Source organism: Phaethon aethereus, assembly GCF_964289735.1.
Source record: "Phaethon aethereus genome assembly, chromosome: 2".
In the NCBI taxonomy this organism is placed as follows: Eukaryota; Metazoa; Chordata; class Aves; order Phaethontiformes; family Phaethontidae; genus Phaethon; species Phaethon aethereus.
Window position 1 is genome coordinate 106,127,851 of NC_138582.1, and position 17,001 is coordinate 106,144,851.

Sequence of the window (17,001 nt, forward strand, 5' to 3'; positions counted from 1 at the left end):
AATAATTGACTCCAGGTAACAAATTATGTCTTAGAGTTAGGCAGAGGGGAAATTCTCCTACAGACTCATATGTATTGCAAAACCAAAAATGTATATAAACAAAACATCAAGAAAAGGCAATTGATCTTATGTACTATATCGATCATGCTAGTGATATCATAAATAATTTTGGCAGACAGTTTTTAATTTTCTGCCTTTGGACATTTTTCCATGCCCAGGTCCTGATTGTTTTTTTGAGAAATACTTCTTGAAATCAGATACTTCACTTTCCATATTGAGAGTTTAACTTGTGCACTAGTAGAAGGACAGTAATCCAGGAGCTAATGTCATCATAGTCACTGCAGTAACAGGTTTGCTTGTATTAATGCAGAGGTACATTCAGCCTCTGTCCCAAACATCTGAAGTTGTCATTTCGTGGAATTTTCAAGGAATTATTAGGAATGCAGCTGCAGCACCTACCTAATTCAAAGCCTATTTAAGTCACTGGAAAGCCTTTCATGGAATTCTGTGGGTGCTGGCACATATGTCAAATGCTTATGGGATATGCTGTGGTTCCTCACGGCCCCATGATCCCTATGCTGGATTTCACCTTCAAATTAAGTTGTAATTTGAGGCTCATTCTTTTGAAAAGAGACTGCCCCATTGTTAGGGTACTGGCGTCCCCACTTCTCTGCTAGGATGAAGAGAGGAAGATCTTTTACATGTATCAGGTTTATTCAGAATCGTGCTGCTGAGCAGAAAATATGGTCCATGATGAAACAACACTTAAGATTAACAGACAACAAGTGAGAAGGTTACTACATCCTTCTAGGGCAGATTGATGGACTGGACATGAGCTGATTGCTCATATACTAAATAAACACACGCCCAAAGGCCTCCCTTCCCGTGAGACGTTCAATACTACCATAGTCACCGTGATAGGGTCTTTCTGAGGCAAGGTGCAACAGCTGCAGAGAAAGGTGGACCACAGAGTTTGTGGTCAGTATCGTATGCCTGACCATGAGCCTCTGAAAGGACAGAGAACAAGAAAGCACTTAACGTTTCAAAATTCCTTTGCCTGCACCCCCTAAGAAGGGAGGACAAGAGCATTGTTCATGATCAGCAGGACCATGAAGAAAGATGAAAAGTCATAGGTAACTGTATGTCAGTTAGTAAGTCACAGTAACATATTCCTGTGTTCTGCTCCAAGTTGTTTGGTGTGTTTTTTTTGCTAAAAGCATTTTATAGAACTTCAAAACAAAACAAAAAGACAAAGGGAAGTAGAAAGGGAAAGGGAGGAGGAAGAGGGAAAAGCGGGAAGAGGAGGAAGAACAGAGAAGGGGAAAGAGAAAAGGGAAGAGAAAAAGGGAAAAGAGAAAAAGGAAAAGGGAACAGGGAAAAGGGAAAAGGAAAAAGGTACATTTTTTGACCCATCTTTAGACAGATATGTAAAGCAGAAAAGGGGTATTTGATTCCATACAAATATTTGGTTTAGTGTTACTGATGGTTGAATTAGTGTTAGCAGCTCTCTAACTTGTTCTAACAAGCTTCAAGAAACAGCAGTAGATAAGTCAGACAGACATATTCCAGGTCTTATAGTATTACCTATACTCACGCTCCTGGTCTTTAACTGCCCTTTTCTGTGATCATGGGCAAGTCACTGAGAACCAGATTCACAAAGGAATTAAGTATGTAAAGTCTGACTTTAAGTTTCTTGTTTAAAATCACAGAAAAAAATAGTTTAGAAGGGCCCTCTAAAGGTCACCTTGTCCAATCTGCCACTCAGTACAGGACTAACCTGAAGAATAAGGTTAATTAGAGCCCTGTTTAGTCAAGTTTAAGATACCTGCAAGATTGGAGATCCCACAACCTCTCTCAGCAACCTTTTCCAGAACTTAACTGCTGTCATGGTGAAGAAATCTTTCCCACTTGTTCAATCAAAATTTCCTTTATTGCAACTTTTGGCTGTTATTTGTCCATTTGCTCTGTTTCGTCCTCTGAGAAGAGTCTGACTCTGTCACCTCTATAACCACCCATGTAGTTATGATGGGGCCCACGTCATCACCTTAAACAGGAGTGGAAAATTCTTAAGATACAGGGTGGATGAAGCAGTTTATGAGAGACACTTAGGGCTTACAAGTCAACACTAACAGAATATTGAACAAGAACCGCTGATGAAATGGTGAAGCACCAGTAAGGAGAGAGGATGCCAAGTGTATATATATAGTATCTATACTCCAGGCTATTCTAGCGGCTGAGCAAAAGCTTTGTCTTCAGATTCAATTTGGGAAATCCCCAGATGACATGAAGGTGACCCTCAATCTTTAGGCTTTCTCTACAGCTTACAAGATGTATTTTAAGCAATCTGGCTGTTGAGACCCTTTTGTGTCATGACCATTATAGAAGATGTAGAGAACCATGTGAGGCCTGATTCACTTGCACTTCAGGAAAGATACAGGCGTTAGGACTGAGATCCTCCCTGATCCTTGTGCAGATGCATGAGGATGTGGGGAAAAGTGCTTAGTGTGTCCCCACTTCTTCCGGTTTCTGAATGCAAAGTCTGCTCCTTCTACATACTTTGAATTGAAAATGGAAAGACCAAAATAGTTTGAGGCACACAGTTGTCCCAGCTTCCTCAGTAAGGAAATAAATACTACCTACCAACCACTTGGATGATGGTGTCACTCTAATAGACTGTTCTATGTGACTTTTCCATCATGGATTTCGGTCTGCATTGTTTGTGTTGCACTGACCTGCATTTAAAGATTTCTCCATAATGGAGAAACACAGCAGAGCTAATTATTCAGAGAGAGGAAAAATAATTTTTGTTCATATCTAATAAACATATCACATAGGGATAGTGTAAGGAATTAGTTAATATTATCAAAATACATCAGTGCATGGCTACAGTATTGTAATTATACACAGAAGAGATGGCAAGACAAGTTACTCATGTAGGTAATTTAATCTGGCTTTCCCCATAGTTGCCTCGGGGGCTTGTACCAAATCATACATTTGCTAGTAAAGTTTTGATCTGCTGACTGTGTAGGAGCTAAATGAGACACTAACTTCTTCTGAACACTCTTTATGGGAATTCTGCAATGTGTATGGAAACAATATATCTTGAAATAGGATATTAGGGTACAAGTAACTTCAGTATCCCATAGAGCTGCTAAGTAAGTATTCATTTAACATTCATACTGTAAATTCTCAGGTGTGTCTGCATTAACTCCTAGTTGAGCAGCAGTCTTTTCCCACTGGTGGTGTTTTTTCAGAAATAAAAAGAAACTTTGATCAAGATAGAAGAAATTAACTTTCTGAAGGGTAATATTCCAAGAGAAATTATTAAATCCTCCTTGTTGGACAATTCAAAGCTGGGCAAAGCAGTTACAGAGTTGCCACAATTCTGTTCTATCTTTTGAAATTCTGTAAGAGAAGTGTAAAAAGGACCTACAATAGTTCAGGTCACCAGTGATTTGTTTATTTTTCCACTGAGAATGCATGCTCTAAATTTTAAGCGTGTTCAGATTTAAACTGAACACCCACCCCACCCCTCCCCGCCCTCATTCATCATATCTCTGGGCAAGGAAAATGCCATGACATAGTTATTTGTCAGATTCTCATCTCATGAAAGATACATGTTTCACTACAAGTGCATCAGGGAAAAAAAAAACAAACACAGGAAGAAATATACATGTAGAATCAAGACCTTGATTATAATATAAGTCCACCTTAGCTCTATTTTGAGTTCAGTCAAGTATTATTTATTGAAAACAAATGCAGTTATACACAAATATATGTATTTATTATAGAACTCCAATTAAAAATTCAGAAGTCTTTCAGATAAGCGTTTTTTACATGAATACTATTTCACTACAAAAACCAATATGTTATTTTGATCGAGAGTCAGATTTTTTCAGCTGAGAAACTTGCATATGTCATATACCTTTCCTGCAATTGCATCTGAATGAAAACTAAAGACAGAAAAAAAATCAAACCATGTGCGTTAAACCACATTCACAGCTAGTCTGAAGAGGATGAAATGTTTGCTTGTTTTTTGAAGTGAATAGCAGGAAAGGGTTAGATTCACACATACACACTCTCACAAGCACCGCAAAATGGCAGTACTACTGTGGAGCATTCATTGTAGATGAGCTGGTTCCTCCTACCAAGTCAAGAGCTATTCTGGTTTGGCAAAGTGTTGAAACAGATGGAACCGGAACAGCCTGTGAAAAGCTGAAGACTAAGAAAAGCTAACACTTTGGCCCTCTGAGAATAAAAAAGCATCGCATTCACGGAAGTGATGCAGTGTATTAAATTAGTATGTATTTAACCAAAGTGGGATGGCAGAAATAAAGATCTGTACTGTGGACAGACACTGTTCCCTCACACCTCACTCTGTGATGCAGCCAAGGGACTGGCAAGGAGGATTATTGAGCCTGATCAATGGCTATTTTGATGTTAGGAATTCCAAATATGAAAGAATTCCTAGAAAAGCCTTAGATTTTGCATAAATTTCTCCTTATTTTCTTCACCACTACATACTTTGCCTTGTACCCCATCATATACACACTGCTGCCTAATAATTAAACAAGCTACTGGTACATTTGTTTTGGTGGTCCACAACAGCCCTTCACCTCTTAAATATGTACCTTCTAATGAAACATAAAGGTACCGAGCCAGAAGTTCTCTGTGGGACAGAAAGAAACACATGGACAAAGATCAACAACTCTAAATTAATGTATTTCAAGAAAAAATGTACACTGCAATGTATGCTTAAGTATGACAGATGTTAGTTATCAAATTAAGACACCAAACATATTATGATGCACTGCACATAAAATGGTGGGGAGAAAAGGACTTGATACGTACTGTCATCTGTTCAGCTTCTTTGGTACCATCAAGGGAGAGACAATAATAGTCTTTAAAAAGTCTTAAAATTTTTGCAGGCATAACTTTTAATTATGGGACCGCATTCTACCTGAGATGTTCAGACAAGTTTGCTGTCAGGTAGTTATTTCCATTAAAAGGCATTTTCAGTTTGGTTTGTTTAGCTTTAGTGAGGTAGTTCTGGCTTCTTCTGAGGCAATTTTGAGTTTCTGTTGGTCTTTTCCACTGCTGTTTCCCAAACAAAACTGACATTTCTTACTTTGTAGCCCCTAAAAATCATGTAGCGTTTTCTAGTTAAACAGCTTACCTAAGTAGAACACTATATAGTGAGTCTGAGAAAGCAGTACTTTCTAAACAGAAACTGAATGCACATAACAGATATGCTCCGAAGCTTCAATGACACTTTGTTAATAAATAAATGGAAAGTACTTGGAGAAAATCGTTCTCCACCATCTTCTTTCCCTGGGGGAAGCTTCTTTCTCATGTATTTATTTCTTGTGTACATACATGTTTGGATACATAAATTAAGATTCTGTTGTCAGACTGACAGTCCTTTGGTATTCCAGAGTACTCTTGCCATAAAATTGATGAAGGACTTCTCTGAGCTAACAGTGCTATTTGCATTCTGTCTGTCCATATTGCATATATTCTGCTGTCACTTGCAAAATAATGTAATCCAAATGGTTTACTCTAAGCTTCATCTTTCTCAGGCAAACAAAGCACTTTCAGGAACTTTGGCTCCGAGATCTACACATGAAGTTATTTGGGAGTTCTACCTTATGCACTAGGAGAGCACTGTTCACATGTACTTTTCAGTCTGGACTCAGAAATATCTGTGGTCTGTCAGTTTTGATTACATTTTTTGAGATCTAAATCTGGATATCTTAGCTGTCAGAGTATTTTGTTTTAGATACCACTCACAGTTTTGTCTCTCATAGAAAACTCACTTTTGTGTCACTTCAGAAATTTGACTGTCACTGAAAGAAAGAAAGAAATCAAAGCTCTGAAAAGAAAGTCTATCTTCTTATGCAGGTAGTGACTAGTTGCAGCTTGTAGAAGCTTGTGTTTGCAAGAGTATAATGCAGCTGAACTTCAGGTTTTCACACTACCATGTACTGTAACATTAAGCTCCAGGTCCCTACAATGATATGGATAAGTACATACATAGAAATCCAGAAGTCTAGCTTCGTGCTTTGTTCTGAATGGAACAGAAGAGCCAGTCTTGGTAACTCTTATTTAGATAAATAACTTGATAATTAACCAGATAAGTAACCCACTAAAATCAGAATGCCTTAGACCACTCAGCTATTCTAATCCTTCTGCAAGCGTTGATACAGTATTGTTCTATCCAGGTTAGGAAGTGTAACTCTGAACGGGCAGGAAGCTACATGGGTACATAACTTGTTGGATGACTGACTGGGCTCAGAGGGTAGTGGTTAATGGGTCATTCTCTACCTTGAGGTATCAAGTGGGCCACAGGTTTCTACTCCGAGAAATGTCCTGTTTAACATCTTTACCAGTGACTTGAGGAAGCAATGCAATAGACTTCCATGAAATTTGCAGGTGACATCAAGGGGGATGGGGGGAGACAGACAATTGATTTACTCAGGGGAAGGGCTGCCATCTAGAGGGACATAGAAAGGCTGACGCAGTGGGGGACAACAGGAACCTTATAAAATTCAACAAGGACAAATGTGAAATCCTGCACCAGTCAAGGAAGAAGTCTTTGCAGGAATACAGGCTGAGAAACAGCTCTGGCGAAAAGGATGTGGGCGTCCTGGTAGGCAGCACACTCAACACGAGGCAGCAGCATGCCCAAGCAGCAAAGGCTGCCAACAGCATTGTTGGCTGTAGTGACAGGAACACAGCCAGTAGCAGGAGGGAAAAGTTTATTCCCCTTCACTTGAGAGTCATTAGATCACACGTAGAATACTGCATCTGGTTTTGGGACCCTAGTAAAAGAAAGACATAGATAAACTGGAGCAGATTCAGCAGACACTCCAATCCTTTAATTATTTCAGTTGCCCTTTACTGGACTTGACCAGTATGACCATATCTCTCCTAAACTGGGAAGCCCAGAGCTGGGCACAGTACTCCCGATGTGGCCTCATCACTGAGAGGAAGGGAAGGATCACTTCCCTTCTCCTGCTGCCTATGTTTTTCCAAACACAGCCCAGGGTGCTCTTCGCTGCCTTTGCCACAGAATGTGTTCCTGGCTCATGATCAGCTTGTCCACAAAAACTTCCAAGTCCTTTTCAGCAAGACTACTTTCCAGCCAGTCCTACACCAGCTTGTACTAAGTTAATCCTCACCAGGTGCAGGACTTGGCATTTTCCTTTGCTGAACATCAAGAGATTTCTGTCCATACATTTTTCCAGCCTGCCAAGGTCTCTCTGAATGGCAGCACAACCATCCCCTGTATCAGCTACTCCTCCCAGTTTCTGTTGTCTGTAACCTTGCTGAGGGTGCAGTCTATCACATCATTTATTGTTAATGAAGGTGTTAAAAAGTGTTGATCTCAGTATGCACCACAAGGTATACTAGTAGTAACTGGCATCCAGCTGGACTTCATACCACTGATTACATCCCTTCAAGCACATGTAGTTCAGACAGTTGTCAATCTACTTCATTGTCCATATACCTTGTCCATACTTCATGAGTTTATCAACGTGGATGTTACAGGAGACAGTGTTGAAAGTCTTGCACGGGTCAAGATGACAAATATCAACTGTCTTTCCCTCACCCACTGAGCTTGTTATTCCATTGCAGAAGGCTATGAGCTCTCAAGCATGATTTTCCCCTTCACAAATATGTGCTGACTACTCCTAATCACCTTTTTCTTCAATCACTGGGTCTGGAAATGGCTTCCACAATTGTGTGCTCCCACACCTTCCCAGGGACTAAGGTGAGCTGATCAGTCTGCAGTTCCCCAGATCCTTCTCCTTGCCCTTCTTGATATTAGGACTGACATTAGCTTCCTTCTGACTCTCAGGAACCTCTCCTGATCACCAGGATCTTTCAAAGGTAATCAAGAGTCCTATCTCAATGACATCAGCCAGCTTGATGAGCCCTCATGGATGCATCCCATCAGGTCCTGTGGACTTGCATATGTCCAATTGGTTTCAATGTTCCTTCAGTCAGCCCTCCTCAATGGAGGGAGATCTTCATTGCTCCAGACTTTCCCAGTGGGCTTATGGGCTCAGTTTCCTCATGGGAAATCCTACCAGTAAAAAGCAAGGCAAAGGCGGTGTTGAGTACCTTGGCTGTTTCCATGCCCCTGTCATCAGGTTCTTTGCCCCATTCAGCAGCAGTTGCACATTTTCTCTAGTCTTCTTTTTGCTGTTGGTATACCTGTAGAAGCCCTTTTTGTTGTTTGTCACATCTCTTGCTAGATTTAATTCCCCATGGGCTTTGGCTTCCCTGATGTCATTACTGTACTCTCAGACAGTGTCTCTAAATTTCTGCCATGCCACCTGAACCTGTTTCCACCTCTTGTATGCTTCCTTTTACTGAGTTTAGTCATATGAAATATCACCAGAGATGAATCAGAGCTTGGATGCCACACTAGTTTATTCTCTGAAACTGTTTTGCAGTAAATCCCAGTTACAGGCTATTCAGAACAACCATATAACATTGAACTTGAAGTTTGAACCATTTCTTGGAACAATACCCTTTTCTCTCAAGAGTCATCAACTTACTCTTTAGTAGGCAGCATAAAATTAAAAATATTTTTAGGTGGGTTCTGTTCTCCTTCAGTTAGATAATGTGTATCACTTGTAAGAAGGGAAGTGGATATAGAACGCAATGAGCAATGACCATGCAATATAATGCCCTCTTAGTCACTAAACACCAAAAAAGTACCAAGTCCAATGCTATATTCAGATTTCCAAAGTAGCAGAGTCAGACAACCTGACTTCGTATGGAACTGTGATTTCACAGTTCAGAGAAAGATATGCCACAAACAGGACTGGAAGTTAATGCTGCCTGAGCAGTTAAAAGTTACTATGGCAGGAACTGATCACAGCAGAAAGTGGATTGTGGTAGCAGTGGAGGTAGACCTGGCGTCATAAGACCCTGGAGATTCCCAAGCACAGAATGAACTGGCCAAAGCCCATTCTTGTTAATATTCTATCTTCTGTACTGAAGATGAAGCAAAAAACCATGAATGGTGCCGCCATTCAAATTCAAATCTCATCACTGAATCACCAGTACCAGCTTCAGGTCTCTGTCAGTTGAATGTTTGAAAAGAAACTTGCTTGAGTGCTTCCAGAAAACCCTGGTTCTTCTCAGAACCGCTCAGAAAAACTTGATTCAGACCCTGGTTCTTTTCAGATTGGACTGTAAGACAGATATTCATTTAAAATACTGTAATTCTTTGGCAGACCACATTCACAAAAGTCTGTTGCTTTTTCCAAGGCTTTCTCACCAGAAGGTATCCTGAGTAATACATCTGTTGTTTCACACTCCTCATATGCAAATACATTAAAATTAAGGTTTGCCCATTTTACGCATTCTTTCGGCAAATCCTACCTGTACTCTACTCTCTGCAATATCTGTGACTTTCCATGTTTGGGAACAGGAAACAGAGATGGGAAGATTACATGGACAGAATTCACCACAGTCCAACTTGTTGGCTAATTTTGTTGGTTTTTAAACCTGCTGTAATTGTGTGGATTGGCCAAATGAAAAAAGATTGTTTGGTGACCTAGAAATAGTGGTGGTAAATAGACATCCTCTCTTAAGTGGGTAACTTTAATAGCATCTGAAATAAAGCAATGAGATTTCACCAAACTGCACATTTCACTGTCTTTCTAGCCAAGACACACTGTGTAAATTGGCAAAGCTACTGCATGAATTTGGTCAAATGTGAGATACGACTATGAGAAAAACCAAACAAATCCACAGCTCACACACCAAAGGAAAGGGGAGGAAGTCACAGACAAAGGGACAGGCAGCCTCCAAAACAAGCGTTTGATTTGGAAATCAACACCTTAGAATAAGAAATAAGTTCTTTGGAACTCTTTGAATACCCCAAAGAGAAATAGTGCAATCAAACCTTCCCTTCTGCTGCTCATTTATTGAAATGGGAGATATTTGTGTTCACCTGCCTGAACTAAACAAGCCAAGGCTATTCTTATGCATACAGTGTAAATCACTCTGTTCTGCTAACTACTCGTAGCCCCTCAAAGCAGTATTTCTCGTTCTCTCCAGTCATCCATTCACTTCTGCAACAAGGTGCAGTAGTTCAGTACCTAACATTACATCATCCGGATCAGGCATTGTCCTTAGCATATAAGAAATAAATCACAGTTGAAACATTTTAATTAAATTGATGCTTGTTAGCCGGTACTACCAGAAGTACCTGGGGTACCTGGAACTAGCAGTTTTTACACAGCAGCTGCTGCATGGAACACAAATTGAGTAACAGAGCTATAGTACAAGGCTGTAGGAAATCTATGAGTGGGCATGGCAGTGCCCAAACGGATGTATATCCATTTAAACACTCAGGAGACCACTAGGACTTCTTTCAAGAAATTCCTTGTGTTGCATTGTCTACAGCTGAGCCAGAACAACATAGGAAGGAAGTATTTCAGTATGGCCCTTCTCAGCAGAGCAGGTCCTTCAAACACCATTTAGCAGCAAACACAAACACAACTGAGATTTTAAGTTCTATTCAGATCATGGAAACAACTGCTTACTGCAGGCTTCCAGTGTGACCAGGATGCCTTCAAAGAGGAAATGAAGACAGACATTATAACACTATATCCACCCCAGTTGGTTTCCCCTTCTGAGGCCTCAAAAAAGGCCCAAAAAAGTCTTCTGTTGCCTGGTAGAGTAGCTTAGAAAACATGTAGTGTATTGTCCAAGATAATTAGCATGTGGAGGGTGTTACACAGAAAACTAATCCATTTAGAAAAGTGACAAAATGGAACAAATTTACTGAATCAGGTTTGTTCTACTGGTGTTATCAATCTCTTCAGCTACTTATACAGACGACCCCGACTGAACCCAACTGATTTTCTATAGCAAATTAATCGTGTTTTGCATGGAAAAGCATTTTATCAACTATGAAATCAGGCTCAGTTCCACATTAAAAACATGTGCAACAGCTGGTAACAGCCTGAAGACGCCTCTGAAAGATACACAATGGCTTGTTCAATTTAGACTCAAGTGCAGTTTGATGATGTCCAAATGCTCGGTCTGGTACAAGAGGATATAGTGCCATCTAAGTTATCTTTACAAAGTACTGCGCTCCATACAGACCAGCGTTACTGTAGTTGTGTGCTGTCTTAGGAAAGAATTGACTGAGCCATCCCTATCACCACATAAGTCAGTGTGATTGTACGCATTTAATATTCAAAGCACATACAGTAATTACCTGGTGGAAACAAATTTTAAATGCATATACATATTTATTTACACTAATTATATTGGTTCATTGTGAAGAGAAGTGCAGGCTAGCTCTTTGTATGAATCACACCAGTTGATCAACAGCCAATGAAAGTCAATAATTCAGGATTCCTCCATTAAACTCAGCAGGTCATGAGTGCAAAGTTTATGTCAACAGCCTAATGACAGCCATTCTGTGTCCAGAGAGCCAAGGAAAGAGACAAATATTTACTTTATGTAAACTATTGCTGAGCATGTTACTTAAGGCAAGAATGCGCTGTTCAGCTTGGCTAATAATAAAACCCAGATGTCAATGAGAATTTTGTAAAGCTTCTTTTAGAGCACATAAACATAATACAAACTGCAGAACCACATACATTTAGACAATTTTTTTTCTTTTTTCTTTGTTTTTTTTTAATAAAGGCATGCACTGATTTGAATGCCAAGAATTGAAAACCTGATGACTGCATAGATGGACTGGAAGAATAAATGTGACTTCTGCAAGAGGCTAGAGAAAGTCATAGGGAGGACTCTATCATTCAAACTTCAGCAGGGTTACCATTCATATTTTATAACTTTAGTTCTGTTCACAACCTGGGTACCAGCATGTTCATGAATGTGTTCTGAGCACCTTCTATTTGCTGACTTAATTTGTGGTTGAACATGCAAAGCAACATGGAAAAAGCAGCCAGATTAATCAATGATGTAAATCAAGATACATTATCAGGTGTAATTAAAGGCCAAGCACATGCACTACAGGCAATACCAGATAGAATAAGACAGACTACACTTTTATGTACAGATAGATACATGTTTAACTGTAACTTGAATAAAAGAGAAACGATGAAGTCATTTATTGAGACACCAACATACCTTTAAGCCTCCCACACAACCCAAGTAGAATAGGGTACTATATTTTCACAGTTTTCATGAACACAGGAGAAAAACTGCAAAAGTGCTCCATAGTTCAAATGACACTGTATTGGGTGAAGAGGAATCACAGAATCATAGAACCGTAGAATAGTGTGGGTTGGAAGGGACCTTCAAAGGCCATCTAGTCGAACCCCCTGCAGTGAGCAGGGACATCGTCAACTAGCTCAGGTTGCTCAGAGCCCCGTCCAACCTGACCTGGAATGTTTCCAGGGATGGGGCATCTACCACCTCTCTGGGCAACCTGTGCCAGTTAACACAGGAGCACTTCTTTTGATGCAGCCCAGGAGGTCGAGGGAGGGGATTCTGCCCCTCTGCTCTGGTGAGACCCCACCTGGAGTCCTGTGTCCAGCTCTGGAGCCCTCAGCACAGGAAAGACATGGACCTGTTGGAGAGGGTCCAGAGGAGGGCCACAAAAATGATCAAAAGGAAAGAAGATCAGAAGGAAGAAGGCTTATTATTCCTTACCTTTTTGTACATGTGCAGTGTTAGCTGCAGAGAAAGGGACTGAAATCTTCCAACAGAGTTAGGAAAAATTGATAATTTTAACTCACAGGAACTGCTGAGATTTCAGAACTCCTGTTCAGTTTCACTCTAGAGCAAGATCTAAGTATTTCTTAAGAGTTTTGGTGAAACAATGACCAAATCCCATCAATTTGCCCAACATGCAACAGAATTTAAAATTCTGAATGAAATATTTCAATTATTTTTACATTCTGTCACAACACATAACTTGATCTACAAATTATATAACAAATATCAAACTTCATTTTAACAAGCTAAACAGATATCATTTTGATCAAGAAGGTGTTTCAGCAGGTACTGTGAATTAGTAACTGATTATTTTAAATATAAAGTTTTAAATACTGTGTTTTATTGTCTGTCCCATTTTACAATGAAAGCAGTACTCAGACATTCTAGGACTTGGAAATGAAAGTAGCACTTCTAGTGAAACAAAAGTCCCAACATCATACAAGTTCACTAAAAAGTTAAACTAAAACCCAGAGGTTCTTAAACAATTTCAGACTGCCATCTGAATTTTCCCCCTACATTTTCCCACCACCCTTTCAGTTTGTTTCCTCCTTCTCTGGAGGAACTGTCCATAATTATACAATTTCCTCAAGAAGAAATGACAGTCTAAACACTTTTCCTGATAGGAAACTGATCAAAATTTTCTAACTAATCTTTCTAATAATATCTCTCACAAAGACATAGCAGAACTCAAGCCTTCTGCTGGAGGGAGGCTTTTTTTTTTTTTTATCTGCATCCTCTACCCCCCTCTGCAATTTGGTGGTCCCCTGGGAAAAACAAGAAGACAAGGCTATAGCTGCCTAATCACATACTAGTAAGCAAATCCACTAGACCTCATTGAAGAGATTGTCTGATTGGTGAAGGCAAAGATGACAAACTTTTCTCCTCTAAAGTCTCTGAGGGTCACTGCTTTGTCTGCAGGTTTTTAAGAAATAAGTTACTCCTTCCCCATCCCTCAGTGAATAATTTAATCCACGAGCAATTTTCTTGACATTATTTAACCAACTCAAGAACATCTGAAGCTATTTTTTTCCCTTTGCATATAGCCTGTACAATGGCACAGCAGAAGGCACATGCACTATTCCTCTAAAACCAAATTTATTCACTCCCAGTTCCTCTTATATAAAAAGGAATTTAGAGATACAAATATGTGCTATGGGGAGACAGAAGAGAGGACAGCCACCAGAAAAGCAGCGCAGCAATATTCAAGGGACTGGAGAATCCTGGAAAGCAGTAATCTTAAAGGAGACAGTGACAAAACTGGATAAAGCATAAGTTTAGCAGCAAAAGGCCTGAATACCAGAGGGTCAATTAATCTTCCTGTGTCTCCAAACATTTTAATCTTAAATACACAATTTATTTCTGTGCTCTCTGTTACTAAAAGGAACTGTGGGAAAGGAAAAAGAGGTTATTTCTGCAATAGTTAGAATAAAAATTTTAAAGTATATATCTCTCCACTGTTCAGTAGTTACAGGAAGATTTTATATCATTCGTGTATTTGCAGCACCAGAAAGAAAAGAAGATTATTCCTATTTCCAGCACTCAACACCTGATTTCAGCAGATGAAAACATTTAAACCGAGCATCAGGAAACTATTGCTTGTAACAGTCTGATGTTGTGGAATAGAAAGCATGAGATTCTTATTATGTCAAATACTTAAAAATCAGATGTAAAAAAAAAAAAATAGTAAACATTTGGGAACAGGAACTTTTGTATTAACAGACAAATGAGTAGGGAAAAATATTAGGCTATGACAATCATGCAGGGACAGATTCCCGGAACAGTCTCCAAGTCTCCAGTGATCTGAAGAGACTTGCATAACCCCACTTGATCTTCATTCATGGTAGGGTTAGGAGTCCTTCCAGCACCAGCAGCAATAAGATTCTTCACAGGCAGAAACTGTCCTGTATCAGTAGGGGTTATCTTTCCTACTCCTGACTTCTGAGCTGACTTTAACAGGGTAGGATATTTAAAGAACCGAAGTTTCAGGTCATGAAAACTGGCATAGATCCACCAAAAAAGAAATTGTGTGTCAAGTAAATATTTGTTCTTTTTAATCACTGTGCTTGTAGTGTTAATGAGCTCCTGCTTATTAACTTTTATGTGCCAAAATTTTGTTCTCTCCTGTCCAGATCTCATTCACTGCACTGTTATTCATCAGCTCAAGAAAAACATTTTTGCCTGATGCAAGAGATTTTTCTCCAATGTGTATGCAATATATTGTATTTCTGTCACTATTCAGATATATATTAACATTTTCTTCATTCTAATAGCTGATTCCAGTTTGTTTCCTTTAATTGTCTGTAATACAGCATTACATATTTCTCAGCTGCACTTACAGCATTAGTTAGTGATAACTAATCTGTGGCTTTTTCTCATACTGAAATAACTACCTAGAGCTTTGGCAGTTAGATGCACCATCTATTTTATAGTAATGTCAGTTAAAAGGGGAACAAAGAGTCTGAGTAACATTTATGTCCTCATGTGCAATAATCTACTTCCCTTCAATAATTTCTAATGCTCCTATCACATAGTTATCTAGGGGCCATTTACATAACGAATTCAGGCTATTTTTGATAAAATAGGAAGAAACCTCTTTTTGACATAAGTATCATTTGCTTATAACGGAAAAGTAATATATGAAGCTTTTTCACTTTTCTCAAAATTACATGTAAACTTTTAAATCAATGTTCTCTCTCATAAGTTAAATTTGAGGCTATGCCTTCCAGAGATGCGGAGGCATTTGGCTGTGTTACAAGAACGTATGACCTGCAACTACAGAAAGGTTGTTCACTGAAAGTCCATGAAGGCTAGGCTGCTAAAACTAAACATTTAACTCAAGGGATCTGAAAATCACAATCTGCTCAGACACTTACCAGGAGAAATCTCTATGCACTGGAACAAGCACCACATCTGTGCCTTTGCACTCACACCGTGCCTGGCACATTCCTGATATTTTCAGAGTGACACGTACATCTATCCTAATTGCTTTCTGCTACCTTTCTCTGACAGGATACACCCAAAAACATTCAGTATTCTCCATTCCTTTGAAGTGCTTTCTGTTGATTATTACACCCTGAAGAAATATGGAGAGAGCAGACATGAGCAGACAGCTGGGAAACCAACGTATTTATTTTCCCTTTTCCAGAATGAGTGGTAATTTAAGCTCTTAACTTGCAGCAGCTTCCCTATATGAAATGAAGAACAGCAAGCAGCAGCGAAAAATTAAGATCTGAAATGTAAGGTCGCTTTCCATATTAGGAAAGCATATCTTAAAATTAACCCTTACTCAGTTTACAGACATGATTTGGAGAAGTCTTACCTTCTATGATCTGAGCTGCTGAACCAGCATGGATTGACAAGCCGAAGAGCAGTAGCAGCAAGTCCCAGGTCCACCAGGCATGCCTGGAGCAGGTGGGACAAAAAAAAAGGGAGGGTGGGAAGAATGAGACCAGAGGGTGTAATGCAGAAGTACAAGGGGAAAAAAAGAAAAATAAAATTTAGAAGTGAGAGTCCTTACCATGACAGCATTTTTTGAAAGTCAGCTGAAAGACCTCAAGCGAAGAAAAAGTTCAGTGCACGTGAGTTTTACGCTTATGAAAATAAGATGTTAATAAAAACTGGAGCCTGCTGTTCCTCCTCCGACGCTCAGACACGAGTGGAACAAAGGCAGCTCTCAGGCTCTCTGCGTGACTCACTGCAACTCAGTGCTCCAGCTCTGAAATCTGACTCCGTGGAGGCTTTCCTGTCAGACCACTGCCGAAAACTTCCTACTTCATTTAATGATGGACACCCCTGACCGCTGTACAGCCTCGCATCGTTGCCGTTATCCCGTCTTGCCTTTAATTACTGTGTGCCCTGACGGAGAGTAGCACAGCTTCTCCAGCTTCCCCTTCCCACCCCCCCACCCCTCGTAACCTCCACTTACTTGTCCAGTAAAACGTGACATCCCACGTCCTTCCATCCAGCGCTATATAGCCAAAGACATGCATTCTTACATGGAACAGGACATTTCTCTGGCCATTTTAACCAAACTTTAACAGAAGCAAGTTGTAAGGTATGAGCAAGTCAGACCAGTCACAGTTAAGTTGCAACATATAGCTGGGAGCCGCACTGCCTTATAGATTTTCTGTCACCTACAGAGACATTGCGAACCACACCCTTTTCTCTGACAAATGCTTTAATACTCCTATTTACAAAGATTTACATCCTGCATTTGGTTAAGAGTGTGTGTCTACCTCAGCAGCTGTACATATATGTGTCTGCTATAGAGATCCTGTA

The 17,001-nt window shown here is 39.8% G+C and overlaps 1 protein-coding gene across 1 annotated transcript in view; it reads right to left on the reverse strand.

Annotated features, from left to right (window-relative positions):
* COL15A1 (collagen type XV alpha 1 chain) overlaps window positions 1–16,712 on the reverse strand; it is a gene marked incomplete at its 5' end in the record, with an annotated part of 153,451 nt that extends 136,739 nt beyond the window's left edge. Inside the window, 2 exon segments of the mRNA XM_081996464.1 lie at window positions 16,043–16,207; window positions 16,649–16,712. Coding sequence (XP_081852590.1) covers window positions 16,043–16,207; window positions 16,649–16,712 — 229 coding nt within the window.
* Between the last annotated feature and the right edge of the window lie 289 nt (window positions 16,713–17,001).